Source organism: Lissotriton vulgaris, chromosome 3_1 (genome assembly GCF_964263255.1).
Source record: "Lissotriton vulgaris chromosome 3_1, aLisVul1.2, whole genome shotgun sequence".
In the NCBI taxonomy this organism is placed as follows: Eukaryota; Metazoa; Chordata; class Amphibia; order Caudata; family Salamandridae; genus Lissotriton; species Lissotriton vulgaris.
The window spans coordinates 1,670,999,921-1,671,025,520 of NC_141689.1; the positions used below are offsets into that span (position 1 = coordinate 1,670,999,921).

The 25,600-nt window shown below is 47.2% G+C and overlaps 1 protein-coding gene across 13 annotated transcripts in view; it reads right to left on the reverse strand.

The window, feature by feature from the left end:
• The window catches only part of CAMK2D (calcium/calmodulin dependent protein kinase II delta), an 806,647-nt gene extending 783,998 nt beyond the window's left edge, over positions 1 to 22,649 (reverse strand). For all 13 annotated transcript variants that reach the window (XM_086962149.1, XM_086962142.1, XM_086962138.1 and 10 more), the window contains exons 1-2: positions 22,025 to 22,649; positions 4,887 to 4,981 (exon numbers count right to left, since the gene is read on the reverse strand). In XM_086962149.1, coding sequence (XP_086818275.1) covers positions 4,887 to 4,981; positions 22,025 to 22,089 — 160 coding nt within the window. In that variant the 5' untranslated portion in view covers positions 22,090 to 22,649. The remainder of the gene's footprint in view (positions 1 to 4,886; positions 4,982 to 22,024) is intronic.
• Positions 22,650 to 25,600: the final 2,951 nt, after the last annotated feature.

The window sequence follows — 25,600 nt, forward strand, 5'->3', positions numbered from 1 at the left end:
GGAGTTCCTGGGCTTCACAGTAGACACAACAAAATGTCTTCTCCTTCTCCCTCCCAAGAAGATTACCAAAATCAGAAAGGAGATAAGACACGTATTAAAACAAGAAAATCTCTCCTTGAGAGAACTAGCCAGACTTTTGGGTCTCCTATCTTCTTCCATTCAGGCCATTTTTCCGGGACCACTGAATTATCGAGCTCTTCAGAGAATAAAAGCAAGGGCTCTCAGGTCTGGCCTTTGGTACGGAGACCGTATTTCCTTAAACCAAGAAGCGATCTTAGAACTAACTTGGTGGTTAGACAATCTAGATGCATGGAATGGGAGAGCGATTTTTGGTTCAGCACCAGATTTTATTCTAGAATCGGATGCCAGCCTTCATGGCTGGGGTGCTTGTCTTCAGGACCAGAATACGGGAGGAATTTGGTCGCAAGAAGAATCTCTGCACCATATCAATTATCTAGAATTAACCGCAGGTCTGTATGCTCTAATGAGCTTCAAACATTTTCTCCAAGGAAGATCGGTTATACTAAAAATGGACAACATGTCTGCTGTAGCGTACATAAACCGCTTAGGAGGGACCAAGTCAGAAGACCTCTCCAATCTAGCAAAAAAGCTTTGGTTTTTCTGTCTAGAACACAAAATCTCCCTCAGAGCAGAATACCTTCCCGGGAAATCCAATCTTTGCGCAGATTGGAATTCAAGATTTATTCGGGATTACACCGATTGGAAACTCAACATTTCTGTTTTCAACTCACTCAATCATTTCTGGGGTCCATTCCAAATAGACCTATTTGCAAGCAGGTTAACGACCCAATTGGTTTCCTATTTCAGCTGGATGCCCGATCCTGGTGCTCTAGCAGTGAATGCTTTTCTCCAATCTTGGAAAGGGATCAACGCTTATGCCTTCCCTCCTTTCGCAATGATTCAGAGACTTCTTCAGAAACTGAGACAGGAACAATCCTCAATTGTCCTAATAACTCCCTTCTGGCCATCTCAAGCGTGGTTCCCAACAGTTCTGGAACTAACTTACGATTTTCCCTTCCTAATTCCTCCTCTGACAGATCTTCTCACAGACGTAGACGGTCATATTCACCCCCTTATACAAACAGGGAATTTGAACCTTCTTGCCTGGAGGGTGTCAGGAGATCTAACGATCTCGCAAGACTTTCGTCAACAGCTTCAACTCTCCTTGGAGAGTCATGGGCCCCTGGGACCCATTACAGATACAACAACATTTGGAAAGTCTGGTCACGTTGGTGCTTGGAAAGGGACTTGGATCCCGTGGAGGCACCTATTGTTGATATAGTCAATTTTCTCGGAGAACAATTCGATAGAGGATTAAGTTACAGATCTCTCAATTGTTTTAGATCTGCTATTTCTGCTGGACACTCTCTAATTAACAATAAAACGGTAGGTAAAAATCCTATTATTTGCAGAATTCTTAAAAGTATTAGACTTAGAAGACCTCCTCGACCTAGATATCAATCTCTGTGGGATGTCAATTTAATTCTCCAGCTTTTCTGCACTTGGCCTATTAATTCTCTCCTTAATAGGAAGAATCTTTCAATTAAACTAGCTACCCTTCTTTGTTTAATTTCATGCAGGAGAGTCTCTGATGTGAAAGCTCTTGATATTTCTTACAGACATTAGAATGAATTCTCTTCGCCCTTTGGATGTTTCTCAATTACTTATTTCTTTTGTTAAACCCCATAGAGGAATTTCTTCCCCTTCTATTGCTAGATGGGTTAAGACAGTCATGAAGCTTGCTGGAATTGATCTGAATATTTTTAAACCGCATTCTATTAGAGGCGCAATGGCCAGTAAGTCTTTCTGGTCAGGTGGTAAGTTAGATGATATTCTTAAAGCAGCTGATTGGTCTAATTCTAGAACATTTGCTCATCATTATTGCAAACCTGTATCTCATATGTCTGATGTTGTGTTACATGGCTACCAACATGCATAATGGTAGCCTCCGGTCTTGTAATGAAATTGCGATTCTCCTATTACCATGACCAGAGAATCTGGATTTCATTAAAGACTCGGAGGCTAACATTATCCCTCCCACCCTTCCCTGGGTGGTTGATTTAATGATTTAATATGCTTTAATGATTTAATATGCTTTACAAGAAAAATGTTGTTACATTCTTATGTACTTTCTTAAATTTTAGGATTTATTAACATCCTTTCTTTTCTTTTCAGATAATCTTTCTGGTTGAATCTTCCATCTTTCGGACCATCTTTTGGATCTCTCATGGATGGATGATGTTTTGATTATATTCTTTCTTCTTCTTCTTCAACCTTGATGTTACTCTGGAGTTTATTGGACCTTCCTTTCTTTTGTCACCACATTTAAAAGAGGCTGATTGCCTAGTGATACTTGCTATTGTTGATTCTAAGTTGGAACTTTGCTTTATGACATATGCGGCTGTTTGGAACTGCATTAAAAGTTGTATGCATAATGTTAGCCTCCGAGTCTTTAATGAAATCCAGATTCTCTGGTCATGGTAATAGGAGAATCGCAATTTACCTTCATGTTTGTTTGTTCCAGTATTTCACAATAACCATTCCCTGTCAAATATCTGTGCACAACTAATGCTGCAGCCTCTTAAGTATATACCTTCATTTCTACCCAAGCATTATACTTTCCTATTAACGGGCATACCCAGAGAAGCAAGAAGCGAGCACCACTGAGGTACATGCAAGCGCTCGTTCTGCACTCGAACAGGCTCAGGGGAGTGCCTTTTTATGGTCTTGCTTGACAACCACAGTGCAAAACATGCAGAAGGTTAATGTCTTTGACTGCGAAGGATAAAAGGAGTAAAAGACAGGCAAGAGGGATAAGCAAAGAGGGGGGAGGGGTCAGGGGTGAACAAAAGGTTAACATGTGAAATAGGAATTCCCACACAAAGCAGCTTCTGGGGTCGTTAGTTACTTTACTGAGAGGGTAATTAAAAAAAAAAAAACACATACGAGAGGACAGCTCATTTGTAGGAAAGGATACTGAATTGGGCTTACAGTGCCTATGCTTGGCAACCCCATCTTCTACTCAAGAACTTTTAGAAAATAGTAGATCAAACAAGATTTCATCTAGAGAAAATGAAAGCCCCACCTTTCGTCATTGAACAATAGGAAAGGTTTGGGAATATTATTTAACGTCCACCGAGTTACTGAGGTCTCAGACAACCCTTGTATACAAGTGAAAGGCCAGCACCACCATAACCTATTCACCGACAGGAATGAGGCGGCTCGTTGTTTGCATATAATGTCCATCAGGTTCTCAATTGGAACTGGAGCATCCGATTACTTTTCAAACTTGAATACCAAAGACAGATTTAAAAAAGAAAATCCTCAATAGATCAATAGATAAAATATGCCTAGTAAACCAAGTTAAAACATTTTTTCAAATAGTGTTGCGTGTTCCAAACCAAATTTTAAAAAAGATGGAAAAAAACAGTATCAATTGTAAAACCTTGGAAAAAACAGCGACAAACAAGCTTAAATGGGATGCTACAGCTTGACCCATAATCACAAGCACAGGTCTAGAACTATCTAGAGTGCTTAGCAAGACAACTACTATAGCAGACTGTATTGATCAATTGTGTTGTTCTCTGCTCCAAAGCCTTCATAATGGCAGCTCTTCATAAAGGTGAAAAAACAAGTAACATGTGTCATTAACCTTACAAATGCATAGAAGGTAATTGGAATTATGGACCAGTTATTTTGCATATATGTATCCCCCTGGCACATTCAATAGCACAAACCACAGGAATGCAATGCCGACCCAGACAAAGACAAGCCATAAATGAACAAGGGGAGGTCAAACACCAGACACCACTTACACAAGATGTATGCTTTCCTTTCCATTAGCAATCCTGCTTACGGTTGTGATCTCAGGATACAATACTGTGACTAACTTCTTTAAGACCTCTTTTGGATCCTTGCACCCCTAGGCTTCTATTAACTGGCACGCTGCCCAATGTGGAGTGATATTTTAAAGCAGTTGCCTCATAAATAGTATTTTTCCCCAACTATTCTTCCATTGTTTGAGACCGGAGGAAGAGTTTGCCAAATGTACCTTTTCTTAGACAACACAGAGGACTAGCATTTCCTGGCATGCTTAATAGTACTCTGCAAGCATCTCTTGTTTGGTGGGGGGGCTCTACAGGTCTGTGGAGCAAAGAAACTACTCAGATTTGCACTAGATGTAGGCTGGGCTTAATAGGTTCCAGTGGTTACACGTGGTAGGCACAGCACTCAATTCTGGGGACTGGGTCTCATAATTTCATCATTAGACTCTGACCAACAGGAAGAGAGAGAAAGACATTAAAAGGAGGAAGAGATAGACTGACAAAGGGAGAAAGCAGGGATGAAAAAGAGCCCGCATGAGTGAGGAAAAGAGATTGGAAGGCTAGGCTGATGGAAGATGGAGGCATGAAGTAGAATAAATACCAGACAGCCTTGGCATTGGGCAACTGGTCTAAATGGTAACAAAATTCGAAGGTGACCAAAGAATGGAGACGGGGATTGAGGTTGGCACGGCCTGAGTAGATGGCTCCGGGTCAACGGGATATTAATTCACGGGTGTGGGTTAAATCTAATGGACCATAAAGCAAAGTGGAACCTTGGCGTCTCCATAATAAACATTGATGTATATGGTCACCCTAGTTGTATTTTGAATGTGATGGTATACTACAGGAAGGACAGCCGCAGATTTTTTATAAAACCTTAAAAAAGGAAGGGGCACTATGTTCATGCATCTTCTTAGTATATTATACACAACACAGATTGCCTAGAATGCAACCATCTAAAACAAACATCCCCAAACCTCCAAAAACGCATGTGTCGACAACACAGTGGCAGAGGTCAGCCATCCTGTAAATAACGCTCACCTCTCGTGGACAGCTTTTTAGTGTTGATTATTTTGGCAGCATACTCTTGTCCTGATGTGATTTTCATACATCGCCGCACCACAGAGAACGCCCCCCTGCGAACACACCAGAAAAGAAATGAGTCAGATCAGTATCACAGGCCTGCCAAAAGTTGGTTTTTTTTCGTTTTTGTTGATACAAATCAGTTTCAGATTGGCGGGATTTAAGAGGGCTGAACAAGTACGAATGTTTCAAAACAGAAATGAAAACCAAGGCCTTGGTTCGAGCCTGTACGTCTGTACAGGACACACATCGAACAGAGTCCAAAAGGCAAACCAGCAGGAGCCAAATCAAAGCGCTCACTTTCTGCTCCAGCAGCAAATGAAATTTGGTAATGATCCCATCAGGTGCGCCATGAAAGCAGATCCGCGGCTAGATGAATCATCGATTGTCCTTCACCTCAAATCTATAGCGCTAATGCACACAAGGTTGCGCTTTAATGAGGAGAGAAGAAATGCGATTCGTTTAGGTATTTATCACGTTTGTAAAGCACACTTGTCAGAGAGCTGTGGAAATGAGTGTGAAATGCTGTGCTGCAAGGGGATATGATGGGGCTCTACCACCAGCTACTGAGCAGGAAGCCCGGGACTGTTAACGAGCACTGCCAAAGCCATTAGGGCTCTCCTTTGCCAATTGATTTTAGAGATGCTGTACACCATGGGTACTCATAAATATTTTTCCAGTGGCCAAAAAGTATAGTCTGTGGTGTGGGCAAGGGCTGCATTGATACCAACAGGGTGGTAAGCAGGTAACAGGTGAATGTAAGGTGGGCGTAGGTGGAGCGAAGAATGTATATGGTGTGGACGGCGAGTTGTATTGTTATTTTAAGGTTTTTGTTCCATACTGCCATCTAAATGATGTCTCTAGAAGAGACACACATTTGACAATACTGTGCTATGCTATATCTGAAATCCGTGTCCCTCTACCACACCCTGCGGTAAGCCTTCTCTGCGTACTACCTCTACCTTTAGCAAGTTAAGTGTGAAAAGGAAGCAACTTCATTATTGAACTGGATGGAAAGGGAATCTTAGACATCACAATCTCCGTATTCCCTTAAATCGCTAATCTATAAATATTAGGAATGGTAAGCAACAGGTTGGGTTAAGGTAGCAAATGTTATAAAAACACTTTGACAAAGACCCCCTGCTTTGTTGAGACACTATAAGTGTTGGAGCTAAAAGAGTATATTTGATTTATAATGAACAACTGTCGTTTATTAGTTTTAAATTTTCACCTAGGTGGTACAATAGGTCTCTAGAGGAGGAGAATAGAGAGACACGAAAAGAAGAAAGAGAAAAACAAAATTGAATTTCCATACACATTGTACATAAAATCCCATATACACATGCAACACAGCATCACTTCAGGGGGCACAGTTCTGCACTACACTCCTAAAAAGGAGCACCTTCATTAAATAATAGACCAAATAGCTCGCCAAATCTTCATCAAAGTCACCTGCAATAGATAGTTCCTTAATGGTTTCCAAATATCCCTGGGTCTAGAAGTAACTGGTTGCAAAGAGGCACATAGTTCAGAAGTGGTGCCACTGTAGGATAAATCTTTTAACCATGTCCTCTTCGCAGGGGATGTAGAGGCTACCCAATGTAGTAAGATTGCCTCCTGGCAAGTAATAAAACAAACGCAGTGAAGCAGCGTACTCCCAATTGCAGCGGCCTAACATAACCCAATAAAGCCGTTAGCATATCAGGTGCAAAGGTCTGACCAATCATTACGGATAAAATGGAATAGATGTCAACCCAGAAGGTTGCTATTTCCCCACACATCCATGTCAGGTGGAAGGAAAAAACACATTGGCATGATCCACTAGGCATCTAGGGCAGCAATAGGATCTAGTAGGGTAAAATTTAGTAAGGGCATCCAGAGTGCTCTAGTTACTTGCAATGATGGTTGCACGAAATTAATTTGGTCTGAGTGCAGAAATATTACCACATGTTATCAGAAATTGAAATGCCTTAATCTCACACCATTGCGGATCTAGATTTCTCCTCCCCGGTAGACCTTAGCTGCAAAGATGCAGGATACATTCTAGAGAATAGGTGACCATTGTCATGGTCAGTAATCGCAAGAGAAAGTAGAGGAAAACCAGCCCGCTCAGATGGATATGCAGGCAACACATCGCGAAGCGTGCTATGCAAATGGTGAGATACAAAGATCTCCATGTTTGTGGATTGTCCCTCACCCCCCTCTAGCTAGTGCGAGGTGGATTTAAATGTACCATCTTCAAACAAGTCACCCATTATCCCCAAGCCATGAGCACTCAGTTCAAGCTGTACCAACTGTTCTAAAGTGAATGGAAGCCAGGGATCGCCAGACAGAGGGAGACATGGGGAATAAAGTCTGTTGCCACCCAAATATCAGAGCACTTTGTTCCAGGCTCAACTAGAAGTGGCAAGCATGTGTATAGCGTTGGGTTATCAGGACACACAATGAGGTAATATAGTGGACATCGGCAATTGTGATAATTTGGATCCTTCAAGTTTTAGAAATGGCAACCAGGAATTGGGGTGATACCAGTACAAAAGCATGTGGGCTTGAGCAACATAAAAATAAAGTTGAAAGTCGAGGACACCTAATCCACCGTGTTCATATGGAGAGCGTGAGGACCTCCCAGCGGATGCAAGGGTCGCAAACCAGCCTATATTAATCTAATGAGAAGACTGCACAATGTGGTGAAGAATACAAATGTCATTTATAATGTCGGTGCACACTCTTGATTGCTTTTGAGCTCATCACCATGTAGGTTTAGATTCTCCTGAAAAGTCCTCTGTATGTGTTCTTGCACTGTGTCAGTGGATCCTATTAGCCTCCGTTTTTGAAATGTGAATTACTGATAATACAGTAATCTGCATATTTGCTTCATTGCTGAAGACTAGTCTTTTTCAGCACCTGTTGTGTTAACACTCAGTGCTAAAGTACAAATTGAGAAGTGTGTGCCAGATAGTTGAAATTAGTGTACCATCAAGGGCACGAACATGAATTATATTTGGCAACTGGCATGCATTAGTGGTGCTGGGACGGGGGCGTGGCTTGGGCGCCGATGGCGATGGTCGCCTGAGAGCTCGGCTCCGGGACTGAGCCCGGGATTATCCTGTAAATCGGAGGCCGTGGGGCACCCTCACCCCCGCAAACTGTTGATCGGACCGGCTGGGACCTGCCTGGGCACCTGGCGCAACCTGAACAGGGGGTGATCCGACGGAAAATCGAAGTTTGTGGATCCGCGGAGTGCGACCCAACATGGCGCCCGGACCTCATTGTCCCCTTGGACGGGACCATTAGACTGGCGGAGCAGCGCTGGCTATAGCGTACCCTCCACCTTTCATCTCCCTTCGTTGTGAGGGTCTGGGTATCGATCCGATTGGACTCTGGCAACGGGGATCGCGCCTAGATGGTCGGATGCCCTCACTATAGTGGATCTCGGCACACGGATGCTTGGAGGCCCGGGACGTGCCGCCGACCCCCCAGGTCGCACTTGACTGCATCTCCCCGATCGACCCACTCCCATGGGAGGCACAGCCCCTTGGCGACACAAAGTCTCCGGTGGTGTTGGTGACCCTCGCTCCAGGTCCTCATCAGCCAAACGGGCCTGCCCGACCTGGCGCCGATTGTCTCCGCCTCAGTGCCCTCCGACGACGTGGTGGTGGCGCGGACCAAAGCTGTGGAGATCCAGCGGGCCCTGGAGGCGAGGATCACCGGCCCTCGACCCGAAGACCAACAACCGAGAGAGACATAGCCGACGCCCGCCCTCGGTGGCGCCTCTGCCTGGGTCCTCACTGTGTGATTCCGGCAACATGGGGAAACCAAGGGGAGCCAAGGGGACTACCCCAGCCGCCTCAGACTCGGAGGCCCCGGACAAGGAGGAGCGAGGAGACCAGGAGAGTTCTGGTGGTGCGCCATTGCAACAACAATTTGACCGTGTCTTAGAGGCGATTGCGACCACACGCTCAGCCCTCCAGCAGGACATTGCCCAAGTGGCGACGAGCCTGGGCCTCCTTAGAGCGGATCACGGCAAACTTTCGGACAGGGTCAAGGAAGTGGAGGGCTCGGTGAAAACCTTGGAGCCGGCGCAGCGAACCCTGGCCGCGACAATGAAGGATGCCCTCTCCCGGATTACTGCCCTGGAGCAGCGAGCGGAAGATGCGGAAGGCCGCAACAGGCGCAACAACATTCGAGTGGTGGGCCTGCCGGAGAAGATTGAGGATGGCGACATGGTGGCCTACTTGGAAGCCTGGCTCCGAGACACGGTGGCCCCAGAGGGTCTATCCTCCTTCTACACCCTGGAGCGAGCGCATAGAGTCCCAGCGAGGCCTCCACAACAGGGCCGTGCCCCGCGACCGGTGGTAGCACGGTTATTGCACTTTCGGGACAGAGGCCTTCTCCTCAATGCCGCCAGGAAAAATGGCCCATTCAAGGTGGCGAACAGCCAGGTGAACATCTTCCCGGATTACACCTATGAGACCCAACGCAGGCGGATCTCATTCTTGGCGGTCAAGCGCGAGCTCCGGAGCGAGGGCATCCAATACTCGCTCCTATTTCCTGCAAGGCTCCGCATAATTGTCGATGACAAGACTCAATTCTTTGATACCCCGGAGGATGTCTGTACTTGGCTTGAACTTTATAGAGCCGGAAAAGATGGCTTTGGCTCCTCATCCCAGCTAGAGGTGGAGCCGGGACAGCGACGGCGGTCCAAGAGGATTCGGAGTCGCCGCGGCCGATCAGGTGGACCATCAACTGCGGAGACATCGACGGAGCGGAGAGGAGTGCTGGAGGTGTTATCTGCGCTGTCTGGCTCACGGGACGGTACCATCGACGAGGAAGCGGACCCTGGTGACGAGGGGGTGCCAACGGACTCGGAGGAATCGGTGACCGATAGCGCCCACACGCCGGTGATCACACCGAAATCGGTTGAGGACCTTCTGGATGGACAGGGTTGACGGGGTGAGCTGCATCCATTTGGGTGGGGGCCCGAAGCGGGGGTGGCGGGAGCCGACGATTGCTCATGACTCCCGGGGAAGTGGGGGGGGGGGGGTGCCACGCTCGAGCCCTAAGGGTTTCTTGTACTGTTTTGGGCTTGCTTTAGTCCTGGTAGCCAGAGCATCGAGGGCCCACTGCCAACGCCCAGCCCGCACCTGGCCCTCAAGGCCTTCCTACGGTGGCGACCGCAGGATTAGTCGGGGACAGGGGTTTTTTTTGAGGGTATGGTTTGGATGGGAACTAGATGGTGCTATTTGGGTCGAATAGGGGTTGTTGAGTTTTGGTTGGGGAAAATGGCCGCCATCAGTGCTGGGTTGATTGTTGCTCTTTCTTTGTTGGGACCCAGATTGGGAGACATTGCACGAACAATATGGGACAATGGCTGATGTTGCTAATGTGAAATGTATAACTTGGAACGTGCGGGGGCTTCACACCATGTCTAGGCGCCACAAAGTCCACGCTTATTTAGTGCGTAGAGGGGTACAAATGGCGCTCCTGCAAGAGACCCATCTGAACAAGGCGGAAGGGGCGGCGCTACAGCGTAGGTGGAGAGGGCAGGTCTTTTGCACTTCGTACTCCGCGTATGCCAGGGGGGCGCTAATTTGGATTAGAGCTGGGGTTCCCTTCCAGGTCACGAAGTCAGTGGTGGATCCGGAGGGGCGGTATGTGGCCGTCTCGGGCACTCTTGGGGGGAGGGACCTAAACGTTTGCTGTGTTTACGCACCCAACGTGGACCAGATTGCCTTCCTTTCCAGGTTATCGGGCTCGTTGGCCCACTTTTTCTCCGGGCCCCTCCTGCTCGGTGGGGATTTCAATTCGGCAGTGGATGTGGAGACTGACCGCTCGCACCCGCCTCTCCCTGACTCTCCGATCCGTCGTGTAGCTAAAGGTCGTAGGGACTGGCAGATGCACTGGGGCTTGACGGACATTTGGAGGGCGCAACACCCCGACACTAGAGACTATTCCTACTTCTCGGGCCTGTACGAGTTGCACGTTAGACTGGACGGATTTCTTGGCTCGACTGAACTGGTTTCGGCGGCGGTCCGATCTGAATATTTGACCAGGACCATCTCAGATCATAATCCCCTACTGCTGGACCTTCGCTGGTTTCCTGGGGTGCCTGCGGTGCCTACCTGGAAGTTACGTCCCGAGATCCTTGAGGACGGAGTATTCAAAGCGGACCTAGGAGATAAGATCTCAGAATACTTTGCGTCCAACAGGGGCACTGCGAGCTCGAGAGCGCTGGAATGGGACGCTTTTAAGGTGGTGGTGAGGGGTTACTGCATTTCCAAGAAGGTGGGCACGAGGCGAGTTATCCTTGACGACTTAGATACTGCTGATCGGAAACTCCGTGAGATGGAACTCCGCCGCCCCGGGCGCCCTGAACTCCAGGAACGCACGGCAGCGGCGAAGGAGGCGGTAGCGGCTGAGGTCGAACGGCTGCGCTGTTTCAACTACAAGGCCTATACGGTTCGGTCCCTCGCAGAGGGGGATAGGTCGAGCGCATTGCTGGCATGGTTGGCTAACCCAACGCGCCAGGCCTCACTGACGACGTCCATGCGCATGGCGGATGGGACTGAAGTATACACTCAGCCTGAGATTCTGAGCTGTTATCTGCACTATTACGAACGTCTGTACCCCAGTCGGTCTGCCAGAGACCCTGACCTGCTCGATGGTTATCTACGACCCCTGGAGCTCCCGACAGTGGAGCCTGATGTGGCGAAAGCCCTGGGGTCCGACATAGAACTGGGGGTGATCCGCAGCGCCATTAAAAAGATGGCGAGGAATAAGACTCCGGGCCTGGACGGCCTTCCTGTTGAATTTTATGCAACTTATGCTGATCTCCTGGCACCAAGGTTATTGATAGTGTATAGAGAGGCGAAGAGGCTTGGTCGGCTCCCCGAATCGATGCGTGAGGCCTTAGTCGTTCCCCTCCTCAAGCCAGGAAGGGACTCGTCCGACCCGGCGTCCTACCGTCCCTTATCAATGCTGACGGTCGACTATAAAATACTGAGCAGCATCTTGGCTTCGAGGTTGCTAGGTCACATGAGTTCTCTGGTACATGAAGACCAGGCTGGATTCATCCCCAAGCGAAACACGACCATGAACATCCGTAGGTTGTTCCGCTTACTGGGAGAACCGCTCGTGGACGCCCCGTGCCCAGTGGTCCTATCGGTAGACTTGGAGAAGGCTTTTGACAGCCTGGAATGGGACTACCTGCGCACAGTGTTACTGCGGTTCGGCCTCGGCGAGGGTTTCATCAGATGGACCACGGTCCTATATGCCTCGGCATCAGCCAGGGTTCGGGCAGGCCCGCTGATTTCCTCACAATACCCGGTGGAGAGAGGCACGAGACAGGGTTGTTCGTTATCCCCGCTTCTCTTTGCGTTGGCGGTGGAGCCTCTGGCGCTGCTACTCCGATCGGGAGCCCATTATAATGGCTTGTGGACACCTTCGGGTCCACACTACATTTCGCTGTACGCCGATGACCTGTTGCTCTTCCTTGAGGACCCGGTTGCTGCCCTGCATGGGGCCGCAACGGCGCTCACGGCGTTTGGGGAGGTCTCGGGCCTTCGTGTGAACTGGGCCAAGACCTGTCTTTTCCCGGTTCGCAGAGGCACACCTAGTCCTGTTATCAGCAGAGAGATTAGATGGGAACCTGATTGCTTTAAGTACCTGGGGGTGTACATTTACCATGAACCATCTGACCTCCTGGATGGGAACATTGCTCGCAGCACTCGAGCATTACGGGGTAGTATGGACTTCTGGGCTACGCTACCGCTCTCGGTGGCAGGGCGGATCGCTTTGCTCAAAATGGTGGCGCTCCCCCGGTTGCTATATTATTTCCGGGCGCTCCCGATCTGGGTCCCGCCGGCCACATTTAGACTATTACGGTCAATGGTGGTCGGATTCCTCTGGGGCTCGGGCCGCAGACGAGTGGCCCTCAAGACACTGATGGGGCCGAAAGCCGAGGGTGGGCTTGCGGTGCCGGACTTCGAAAAGTACTACTTGGCGGCGCAGCTGCAGACCCTCACCCAGGAAGTCGCCAGGGAGTTCCGGGGTCCGATGGACAGGAGAGGCACGGGGATGGCCAGGCATGTTCTCTCCTTCATAGCGCTGCGACAGCGTTTGGCCTTACAGGACTTGTCGCTGGAGGAGAGGACCATTCGCCTGTGTTGGAACCGAGTCCACGCCCGGGGCCAATTGCGAATACCGTATGCGCCCGAAATACCTTTGGGTATGCTGACGGCCTTGCCCCATGGCGGTGATTGGTCGCGGTTAGCGGACTGGGAGGACGCGGGCCTACAATTGGTGGGTGACCTCTATGAGGACGGGGCGCTTTTGCCCTTTCAGGAGCTCATTGATCGCTTCGAGGTTCCTCGTGGCGACTTTCTATTGCACTCGGCCCTGGTCCGGGCGATTCAGGCGCACTGGAAGCACGGGCAGGAGGAACCCCCTACGTCTCCGGTGTGCCAATACGTCATGATGTCTGCGGGAACGGTGAAGGCGGTCACTTGCCTCTACGGTAGACTGATCGCTGAGGGGCTGGCCCCCCTTACTACCTTAAGAACCCGTTGGGAGGTGGACATAGGTAAGGAGATCCCGGAGACGACCTGGTCCCAGCTGGTGCGGCGAGCCTGGAAGGGCACGCGCCACGCCCGCTTTCAATTGGTCCACTACTACGTACTCCATAGAGCATATCTGACCCCGACGAAAATCCAACAATATTTTGCTACGGGGTCGGCGAACTGCCCCAGATGCCAGGCGCCGGAGGCAGACCTCCTCCACATGTTGTGGTCCTGCCCAGGATTGTCCTCCTACTGGATGGAAGTGGGGGAAGACCCTGGAGGAGGTGACAGGGAGGTCCTCATCGGTTGACGCGGCGGTGGAACTCCTACACTGGTTTCCACATACCCCCAAAAACAAAATTTCTAGTAAATTCATCGATTTGGGGCTTCTCCTTGCTAAACGAGAGGTGACCAGGAACTGGAAGGCACGGGCAGGTCCGACGGGGGGCCGATGGCACGGCGAACTCTTGAAATGGGCAGCGGGAGAAAGCACACTGAGGTACCAGTTAGCCAGGAGACAGCATAACGAGAAGGCACAGGAAGCAGCGCTGGAGTGGGAGACATTAGTGCAGGCTCTCAGGGATTATTGCGCCCCCAGCGACTCCGAAAGCGAGGAAGCAGCTCACCCCGAGTCCCGATAGGTGCTTGCACTTTACAAATCTGTTACTATCCTCATGGGTCCTTTCACACATCCTATTGCGGTTATTGCCGTGCACTGATGGCGGGGTTGGGCAGGGGTTAATTTGGTTTATAGAGTTTCGAGGGAGGGGTTTTCTTTTGGTTTTGTAGGCTTGTTTAGAAAAGCAGATGACGGACAGTGGATCATCCGGACCAGCTTCAACTTCCTTCTGTGCCCCCTTTGGATTTTGCCGCCCGACCATTTGGTTGTGGGCTGAATGGCTGTGTAAGGACACATACTGCTGGGGGACGGAGGGTTGCATTCCACTGATTTTGTTGGATCTATAACGCTGGTCGAATATGTAACAATTTGCTAATTCCTGCAATAAAAATATATTAAAAAAAAAAAATGATGGATGCATTAATATTACATGTCTGAAGTCATAAGAATTGTGAAAAATCCATGTGTGCACAGAGAAGAAGTGTAGCAAATGTATTCAGCAGAAGAATGGTAAGGAGGTGCTATGCAGGTAGTAGTAGAGAGCATTGTTGCAAATATATTACAAAGATCCTAGAAGAACATTGTTCCTCACACATATGCCTGATTGTAGAATAAGTAGAATCTGTCATGCAGCAAAACAGGACACAGGAAACCTTTTCACAGAAATACAGCACATTTAATGAGGCAGCTGCTTCGTGAATTAGCGTACAAGGGCAACACATGGACTCATGGTCTGCCTTCCAAAAAAGGACACCCAAAAAAAGTTCCTAGAAAGCGAGCACTCGTGGAAGTATACAAGTAGCCAATTAGAGAGGTGGCAAACAGGCTATACTCCACAGGAGAGCCAAAGGCGTGCTGGACACCCTAAAACAAATAAATCCAGTCAATAGAAAGCAAGCGAATTTGAGTTATAAAACAGAATGCCAATGATAAGCAATGGCATGGAATGCATTTCTAGAGAAGCTTTCAGCATTTCCCCAATATGTCTTTATAATTGGACAGCTACGCCTTTTTTTGGCTTCGGCTTAAAAACAAAAAGGGCTCAAGTGACTTTGGAGAACTTGTGAAAAATGGATTATGGATGAATGGCCTTCAAAGAGCCTCTGTCCATACCTACTTTCACACCATAGGACATCTAATTTTGCCTCTCAATTTGCAGTGGATCCCCAGTGGTTAATTTGTTTAACAGATATATTAAATATTCAGATGAACCCTGTGCATGATTCTGTTTATTAGCATTGTTGCGTTTGTGGAGGCGCCATAACTCACCAGAGGTGATGCCGCCAGTTGGTCCCAAGGCCCCTGACCTTCATCAAAAATAGTAATGTACTCTGGGAGTCTGTAAACATGGTTTATACCATGGCATTTATCATGTGTATTTGTTAAAAAAATATATATATATCATACTTTCAGGTTAGTAAAAATCACTTTGAAGAGGTCTAGTAACTATTGAAAGGGCCGTTGTATTTGTATTTAGGATTTATAAAGCATGACATCCACCATGACTAAAGTGCACTGGTACTGAAAGAACAAAACAAATCAGACCTTACTGATAAAAATGTCACAATGCCAAACGGAACTAGGAGGTAGGAGATATCCAAGCATTTTGTTGGTTTTTAAAAAGGTCAGCAAGTCCTATTGATGGCGTGTTTGCAGTGGCATAGAATTCCATCTAGATGCCGCCGCCATAAAAACAAACAAAACAAAAAAAACTTGCCACCTCAGTTCTTCAACCGGTACTTGGGAATCTTTAATAAAAACATATTCTTATATCTCAGCTGCCAGGAGCGTACCATTTAAGTTTATGTACTTGATGCACAAGCAGTTTGTCGTCTTTGCAGCATAGATTTAACAGAACTGCTGATTTACATGCAGTGAATGCAGGGAGACTAAAGTTGGCATAACGTGGTCCCCTTTTTTTAAGTTACTGTATGGATGAACAGCAGGAAAGTGTTTTTTCTCATGTAGCATTCGCCCTACTGTGTGAATAACTAACTATATTTGCATTATAACCGTGTCACAGCGACATATTTATTTTCACTGGCATGGCACGGAAGTGGCCGAATGCCAGGGCTTGAAATGGAAATATAAAAAGGAGTAGGTACTCCGTATCCCAGACAACCTGTTGGCTACTCTCCGTTTTAATGTACTGCATCCCAGCTAGGGAGCGCGGGCACTCTCCCTTTCATTTGAAGTAAGAGAGGGCCCGAGTACCTGCCCACTGCGAGCACGAGAGGTTGCTGCAACCAGCTACGTCTAGTTTTAATTGCAACTCGTGCCTCTATATTCCACCAGCTTCTATTTTCTGCCTCTTTCAAATAATATTCCGTGCACTTGCAGGGTCTTTTCTACCTCGCTAATATCTCGGCTGCTGTATTTTCCGCTTCCTCCTTTCCCCCTTTCTGTCATTCTCTCTCGTGCTCCCTGTCAGTCATTTGCTGAAATGAAGTCCCCTGGTGCGCACGAGCTTAAACCCCCGCCCCAGGTCCAGTCCCCGGCTCCCTTTCTCCATCCAACCATCTCGTGCAACTGATAACGGAGAAAGAGGAGTTCACCGTTTCGCAGGCCCCGTGTCATCCGAGCAAGTGTATTGATGGTTTCCATGTGCTTAAGACTTAAATCTGTGTAAGGCATGATTAAATATCACGCGTAACCCTCCTTGGAGCGTTGCGCGTGCCCAAACACGCACCGCGACTCCTGAACGTCATGCGTGGACGTCATGGCAGGAGAGGCCTCCCTTCGAGCACCGCCATTCAGCCTGCAATCAATTCCGGCGATTACATAATGGTGACGGCCAAAAAAGGGGGTTTAAAAAAGAAGCAACGGAAAATGTGTTATTTAGAGGGGTGGAGGTACACGAGCCCTTGGGGACACGGACCCCGTGGGCAGAGGCGCGCCGCCCAGGGCGCCGCCGGCAGAGGCTGTAAACAAAGGCAGCTCGACCAGCATGTGTGACCCATCACAGGCAGTCTTGTCTGAGAGCGCGCGGGCCCGGAGAGGCCTCTCCTCAGCAGCCGTCCATGCCCCTGGGAAGGAGGTCTCTGTCAGCATCTATGGAGGACGCGCTGCTGTACCCACCTATTAAAGGAGGGTTATGTGACATGCTGAGAATGTCTTTAATTAGCCTGTCTGAACGTGCATAAATCACTCGAAACACAGCAGGCTCCCTTCCCACCCTGCTTTCCCCCGCGCCTTCACTCTACTTTAAACTAAAGGCACATTTTGGAAGGAAGATAATGCTTTTTCATTATAAAAAAAAAATACTTTCATCTTGCCCTTGGCACAAACCTATTCCTACAAATTAAAGCACATACTTGTAGGATGGGGCCCTTGGGCTCGGTTACATCGAACGATGCGCAATTACGTTCTTTGTTTATGGGACAATTGTGGACGTCTACTAATAAAAAAATAACAGGCATGCTCCGAGGCCCCCGAGTGAAACCTACTGCATCACCTTTAAGATTCATTTATGTGGCCCATGACCAGACAGAGCAGGGTGGACAGGAAATGCCCAACCCCACCTCAGGGATATGGTGGGGGCGGGGGGGGGGGGGGGGGCAGGCAGGCAGTGCTTGATCATCAGACAGACATATTGCAGAATCCCGGGTAGAGAAGGAAGCAGAAAAAGTCACTATGAGGAAAATGGGGCTTCAGCATACATCAGTAAGAGACAAATGGAAGCAGACACCCTCACAGGAAGCAAGAAAGGGGGGGGGGGAGGGGGAGAACAGGTATAATAGTTAAGGAGATGTGTATGGGCTGGTTGTGGTAAGATTCTATAAACTGGGGAGTTGAATGGCAGACTATGACAGAAAGAATTAGGCCACACTGGCAGACTCATTACACTGCAAAAGTTAGCTGATAACTAACATGATGCTTGGTGTATGCAGGCAGTTAAGAGTTAATCTTTGTATCCATATATTATCAACATCCCCAATTGATGGACTGGGATTGGGATTTCGTCTGCAGTATGAAAAAAATCTTGCATACTTGAAATGCCGTTCGAGCAGGGTGGGAATAAACAGAAATTGTCCCCGACGTATTTGATTTCATTATCCATGCAAATTCATATGACACTACAGAAACTTATCAACTACTGAATCAAGAAAAAAATGCAAACGTGTGTCTTCTTTTCTTTAAAAAAGTCTTGAATCATACAACACCTCATAGTGAGACCCTCAAATGGCATATATGCAATGCTCAATATTGTTCTGCAGAGCCGTTTCTTAATAAGTAATAAAATAAAAACACATTGACGACACAGCAACATGTAATTGCAAAACCCTTTTATAAACACATATGGGATACCCGCAATGAAATAAGCAAACCATTTATCACCAGAAGCATGCAGATGGAACCTTATTCTCTGCAGAGTGCAACATTGTATGCTTTACACTAACTGTTTTGCTCTTGGAATTAGAAGAAAACGGTGTGCCTGTGCTTCCGAAGAATAAAGTATTGTTTATTGGTGAATTAATTTTTGCAAAGAATTTGTTTAATATGAACATTTTTTTTCTTGAGATGCCTTTGCGTTTTCTCTAGCCGTGGGTACCTTTGATATTAATGTCAAAATAATAATGCCCCAGGATGTGCTGCATAATTGGTCAACCAGTACTGCATCATTTAATCAGACCAGCCACTCTGGGTAACGTTTAAATGTGGGGAGGGTTGGCAGACCACTCTGGAGGAAAAATTAGCCCAAGAGTCCTTCTAAGGGGGTACTCCTGGGGAGGCAGCAACGCACATAGGAAGAAATACCCAGGAATTCAGGGAGGCGTGATTTCCTACTTCCCCCTAACACGACCGAGGGAAGTATGGGGCAGAGCTTCCAAGAGAGACAGGCATCCCCATTGACCATGCTGTAGTGAGCAAGAAGAAGAGATACTCTTGGAGCAGAAAATGGAGGCGAGGATTTACGTTGCACAAGCAGGGATGCCTAATCTACCACAGGTGGCTGGAGTGGGCGAGCTCTCCCTGCATGAGGGAGTACAGTCCACAAGAACCCCTCAACCTGGAGTGTGGTAGGACAGCTCACCCAGCACATGACGTGAAATAATGCCGTAAGTGCATTTGCAACCGTGCTGAGGATATCTTGATACTGAGCAACAGATGATTATGTGCCCAATTTAGGGCCAACTTACAAGTATAGATGCAATTTTTCGCACCTGCTAAATAACGATACCACATGATTTGTTATTTATCTGGTGCGATGATTAGCACCTATTACGAGTTCCTGAGGAACAACATGAGGATTTTGGTGTTCAATGCACCAAAATCAGCATGATACAATAATTACCATATGGTTTTCCCCTGTTAAATGTTGGCATGTTTGACCTACCAAAATGTAATGAAGGTTGAGGCTCATTCAATAATTATCAGGTTCTGGTTGTGGAGTGCTACGATCTCAATATAGGGGAAATTGTCGGCTAGACAGGCAGTCCCCTGACTCTGTGAGGTATGGGTGTCACAACTGAATCAGGTCAATTGTTGAAAGACCTGGGAAGGAAAGAGGATGGTGAGGGGTGATGCATGCTATACGAGGGAGGGGAGGATATGACACGTCAGGTTCTTCCTGGTTAAGAGAGGGTTGATTGAGTGAAAGGTATGTCCTGGGGTGGGTAGATTAAGCAGTAATGTGGGCATACCTTCTTCTGAGAGGGCTAGATGGGTTGCAGAGCTCTCCCTAACCACGAGAGAAGGGACTAAGGCTTCCATGGAGGGAATAAGAGGTATCAGGTAGCATCCTGGGATTGCCCTGGTGTCCCACATATGCCACGGGGTGAGGTAGTCGGGATTGAATAACAGTCTGGGATGGGTGGCAGAGCGCACACTGGAAGAGAAGGGTATCACTACTCCCTCAGGAAAGAACGGGCACCTGAGCTCCAACCAGACCTAAATCAAGGGTAGCTAAGGTACTCTTTTTGGGCTGGTAGAGCAATCTATGCAAGAGTGGAAGAGGTGTAAAGTGGTAGAGTTACCTGGGCAGGGTGGTAGAGCTAAAGGTGTAGTCAATAGAACCAGTAGTGTAGCCAATGTAGAACTACAGTTAATAGAGGAGCAGAGCTAACTTAAGTAGGGAGGTACAGTTACCAGGGGTGGGATGTTAAAGCTACACGTGTGGGGTAGGAGAACCCTCTGGACAGAGGTGTGTGAGCTAATTTGGGTAGCAATGGTAAAGTTAACCGGGTGGGTGGGCTCATAGAGATAACGAAGTTAGAGGTCGAAGCAGAAACTGGGAGGGCATAGTAGTGCTAAATCGGTAGAGCGTGACCAGATAATCCAGTTATTAGAAGTAACACTAACCTGAAGGGGCTAGTAGAGCTACATTATTGGGGGTGAGGGGGATTTAAGAGCAACCGTGGGAGGGCAATTTAGATACTTTAGATAGAAGTGGAAGAGCTAACCCTGGTAAGGGTTATAGCGCGACCCAGGTATAGATCATATAGAAAATAGAATTATGGATACACCTAACCAGTGTAAGGGTGGTAGACATACCAGGGTAGCCCTGGTAGAGCTAGCATGGATCAAGGGGGAGTGGATTCACAGAGCTCATTCAGATAGGGATTGTGCAGTTACCTGTGTAGCTGTGATAAAGATATCCTCAATAGAGATTAACAATTAGCAGGGATAAGGGGCTTTAGTGATAAACCAGAAAGGGGCAGAGGTGCTAATTCAGGTAGGCTTGACCATCTTTTAAGATTCCCAGGTTCAGACATGGGGTAGGCCTAACCCAGGGTGGGACATAGAGGTAGCCCATGAAGAGGCCGTAGTACCAGCTGGGTGGGCATGGCAGAGCTAAATGGGCAAAGGTTGAATTGATTACACAGGGATGGAAGTACTGAATTGGAGAGTTATGGATAGTATATCAGGCACCATGGCCGTGATGGTATTGCTATCATGGGTACAGGGGGCAGAGATAACCTAGGTAGAGGTGGTATAGCTACCCAGGTATGAGTGACACAGCTAATCCACTTAAAGAAAGTATGGCTAACATTCAAATGGGAGGTAGAATTGGTGGGTTTGCTATGGTAGAGGGCTCATGGGTTGAGTGAGTAAATCTAGCTTGGTTGGGAGTAAAGCTAGCTCGGGTGGGGAGTACAGCTACCTATGTGGCGTTGGCACAGATAGCTAGTTTAAGGAGGTAGAGTTAGGTAAAAATCCTTATTATTTAGTTCCTTTATTTTTCTTTGTGACACCGCGTAACTTTGTAAAAAGGAACAGAATAACTGCCGACACGTGTTTCACTCGTGGCCGAGGGCTTTTTCAAGGCAATATTCCTTAAGAATGTTTGTGAAAGCTGTAAAAACGATCTACTGAAATGAGCAACGTGGTCTCTGCGGTCCTTAAGAATGAAGAAAGGAAAATAAAATAAGTAAACAAAATAATAAGGATTTTTACCTTTCTCAGTCATTTCAGGATTAAGGGGTACAAACCCATACCTAAAATTACCTTTTTTCAATGGCTTTTGGGTGTAGCCATTTGTGAGCAAGTACCAGCATCATATTGGGTCACAACATGGATAGCGTGAATCCCAGCTTTACCAACACCCTGGTCTTCTTACATTAAGCTGGTAGAGTTAATCCGGGTAGGGGTGATAAGAGCTAAATCGGATAGGGTTGCATAACCGTCACCTTTTCCTTGCCCATACATGCCTAGCTACTCCAGTCCCGTTTTTTTCTTTGCATACTGGTCACGTGGTCCTGGTTTTATAATGGGTTACACAAAACTGCAAGTCCCAGAATGCAACAAAAAAAAAACACATGGACCTGAAAATCTTAAGAGTGCGAGGGTGGTAAAGCTTATAGGCTAGTGTTGTTGTTGGAGAGCTAGACTATGGATAGGTGGCAGAGTTTAACCAGGCTTGAGAGTGGGGGCGAGGAACCCCCGCCCCGTGAACCAGATCTCAGCAGTTTCCTTACTTTCCAAGTTCCTCGAAGAGCTGGTACTCGTCTGTGAAGCGTGTACAGGTAGCTGGGGACGCCATGCCGACTCCTCCGGGTTGGTGATGCCGCCTGGGGCGAGGCAGGGTGTGAGCTGGACCAGGTGCGGAGCTAAGCAGGAAACTGCGCGGGAGAGCGGGCTCCCTCTCCTCTCTCAACAGCACCCCTGCACCACGGCTCCTTCCTGTTGCCGCTTTCACTCCCCCTCAGCCTGCTTTGCGATTCCCGGCACGATGTTTCTTCTGGCGTTATCTCAATTTCCACCGCGCAATAAATGAAATAAAGTAAAGGCGGTCTCCAGGGACCCGGGCAGCCCGAGACAACGACAAAAACAAGTGAAAGAGACGCAAGAAGGCGCAATCCTCAAAAAGGCAAGCAGATGAAATATCCCCTAATTCGTTCGAATCTCTCCGCCCTCTGTGCAAGATGGATTCGATCTTAGGATAGGTTTCTCCGGTAAACGCAGCGGCTGGAAACGTCGCCACCTCAGAGCCTTGCACCTCCTTCCGCAGCCCTGGGAGAGCTGCTATGAGTTGTGTTTTTCAGGGCTGGATGAGCCGCCTCCTTCTCCTCCCCGTGTGAGAGCAGAAGAACATATGACTGCGAAAGCCTGCAGGGAGGAAACTCATTTATCTGTCCCACGCCCCCCCTCTAGCGGCGGCGTAAGTGAAGTGCAGACGACTTGAACTTGAGAAATATTTTTTTTGCCTGCACGTTACAGCGGTGCCTCACTGTCAACTAACGCCAACCACTGCAAACAGCGGAGCACACACATCTCAACAGTTAGACGCTGCCCCAATCTACTCAGCTGACTGCCGCTAAACGCCGGGACACCTCTGTTTGAGGTTGCTGTTTGCGCTATACAAATATCACTATTATTGTTATTATTATTATTATTATTATTATTATTATTATTAGCAATCCCTGAGGTATACAATATTTTAGGTTAATGATAGCCAAGGGAACAGCCAGAAAATTAAAGTACCCCGCACTTTGAAATGAAGCTATGATGGCATAAAGCAGGTGAACCAATCCCTCCCTAGAAAAGATCCTCTCTCTCTTCCATCCAAACATCTATCCATTCATCATTTCATCCTACCATTCATCCACTGATATCCACTATTTGACCTTTACATTCCTAAATCCATTCATTTTTCATGCATCATTCAATCTCTCCCCATTCCATCCATCCATCCATCCATCCACTCTATCTATCCATCCTCTCTGACATGCATCCACCCACCCACTCAATCGTCCACCCACTCGTCCTTCCATGCTTCCCTTCTCTCTAATGAATATTCCTTCCTTCTTTACCTTTTCTATTTATTTACCCATCTCTTGTTTCGTTGCTACCGCTTGCTTTTGAAGCTATATTCCTTCATAATGTTATTTATGAGACTTTTTCTGCTGAGGTGTACACAGAAGAGGCCCCTAAAGAGCCCCACCCGCTGTAGCTGCCAAACCCAAGGGGGCATGATGCCCCTGTTGAATAGCTAATACAGTGGTTAATTTGTAAAATAAAGTGTCGGGCACTCCTCATGAGGCAGTGCTAACAGGAGAAATGCGCTGGTGCAAACTGCCTCTTGACCAGAGTCCGGCCTTTATTATTGTGGAGAGGACATGGCTAATGGCTAATGGCTAGAGCAGCCAATTTCTATGCTGCGGAACGGGGTTCGAGGCTCAGCGTGACACAACATCCTGTGATTCTGGCAGAAATCGCTTGCCTTCCAAATGAGTGTGTTCTTAATTGGTGCTATAAGCGCCGGTGCTGAGCATTAGGTGCCAGTGCTGAGCACCGGAAAGCACCAGCTCAAATTAAGCACTGCGTAGTGCAGTTCTGTGGATTCCAGGGCTGCCTTCCACCAGCCCTGTGTCATGAGGGCGAATTTCAGTTTGTAATACTGTCTTAATGGTTCATCATTAGGCCGGTGGGACTTGTTGTTTCACTGATTCCTTTAGCATGCGTCTTTGCATGCTTCCTTAAATTGGCTAAAGAAAAAGGACTGGCTAAAAGTGGCCCTATAGGCCCGGGCCCATCCTATGGTTGATGCTCGGTGGTCAAAAGATCACAGAAACTACGTACATAACAGTAAGTAACAGAACAATAAATACGAAGCTAAGTTGCAAGCAATTACATCATTTAACAAGTCCAACGATTGTTGAAACATGCGGTAATCTGCAATTTACCTCTTCAAATGTCAATAAAGCCTACTCATTCTTCCAAGATGGGTCAATTAAATGACATTAACTTGTATAATAGTAACACATTTATATACCGGTCTTATAAATAGCAGAAGAGTTGTATGAAGTGCTTTACACAAAGGAAGGTGTTATAAGTTATGGTAGCGATCCCAACGCAATAGATTGATTTTGGTTGGAGACAGGTTATCTGAGATGGGGGATTATGGCATTGTTGCTGGCTAAAGGGAGATTGGCACTGCCAGACCCCGACTATTATTAGCTTTTTGCCCAATTCATTTTTTCCATTGATAGAGTGTAATTTTGTTTTAAACGTTTAACAAATTCCTTAACAAAATGCAAATTACATCGTTCATTAACATGTGCAAATTCAATTTGTAATAGACAACCACACTTAGCTATAATAAGTAAACACTTGAGTTACATGTTGAAATTCATTATGGTAGCCTAGCTTTAAATCATTTCGAATGTTGACTTTACACATTTAAGGCTAAGAGGCCCGATCACATATTCTCGCAATTGTTTTGCACAAGAAGTTTTATTTTTCTTACCAAAGCAGATGCTGTGTTTTTCCAAAAGCTCTCTATTAGCTAGTAAATATGCTTTTGTTATCTATTAAACGACTGATAGTGAGGTTCTCATCGGGAGAAGGAGAAGATGCCATGAGGCACAACTCTTGTGAAGAGCCATCTCTACCACATATTCTGCCCAGTGTAACAACTCAAGGACGTAACCATGTATGAACCATTGTAAAGACGCCTGAAACTGGGGAATTTACCTGCTCCCAGAATGATTGGATCCTGAGAGTGGGAACAAGTTGACATGTTGCACCTAGTGTTTTGTTGAATTATATTAGTGGGTGTTCCTTAGTCTAGGGACGCTCGGATTCCAGGACTTCCCTGCAGACTCTTGGACACTTTGCACACTTTGCTCACTGACTTTGAAATTAAAAAATCTTTCTGATCTCTTCAAATCTCCACAGTTTGAGTACAAAGGATTCGTGCCTGAGTATTCTTATTCTTTAACCATAACCCCAGCACTGTGCCCTAACTCGAGATTATGTACACATCTGTATGGGACCTACGTTGGTCCCCACAATGAACAAGCCAACACCATTTGGTTTCTTAGTGGTCAATGTTGGCTGCAGTTTTTATTAATCATACATGCATATACTGTCGGTCATACGTTATATGCGATTGCCATTCAAAAATATTTGTGAACTGTCATGCATGGTCATACATCATCAGTCTGTGTTTGCTGATTACTTCCGTTGTCCATTCGCCTTTGGACTAGTAGTTTGTTCGTTAGTTCCTTTGGGTTGTCTCTGCGCTTACTTTGTGTGGGGGTAGCTTCCTT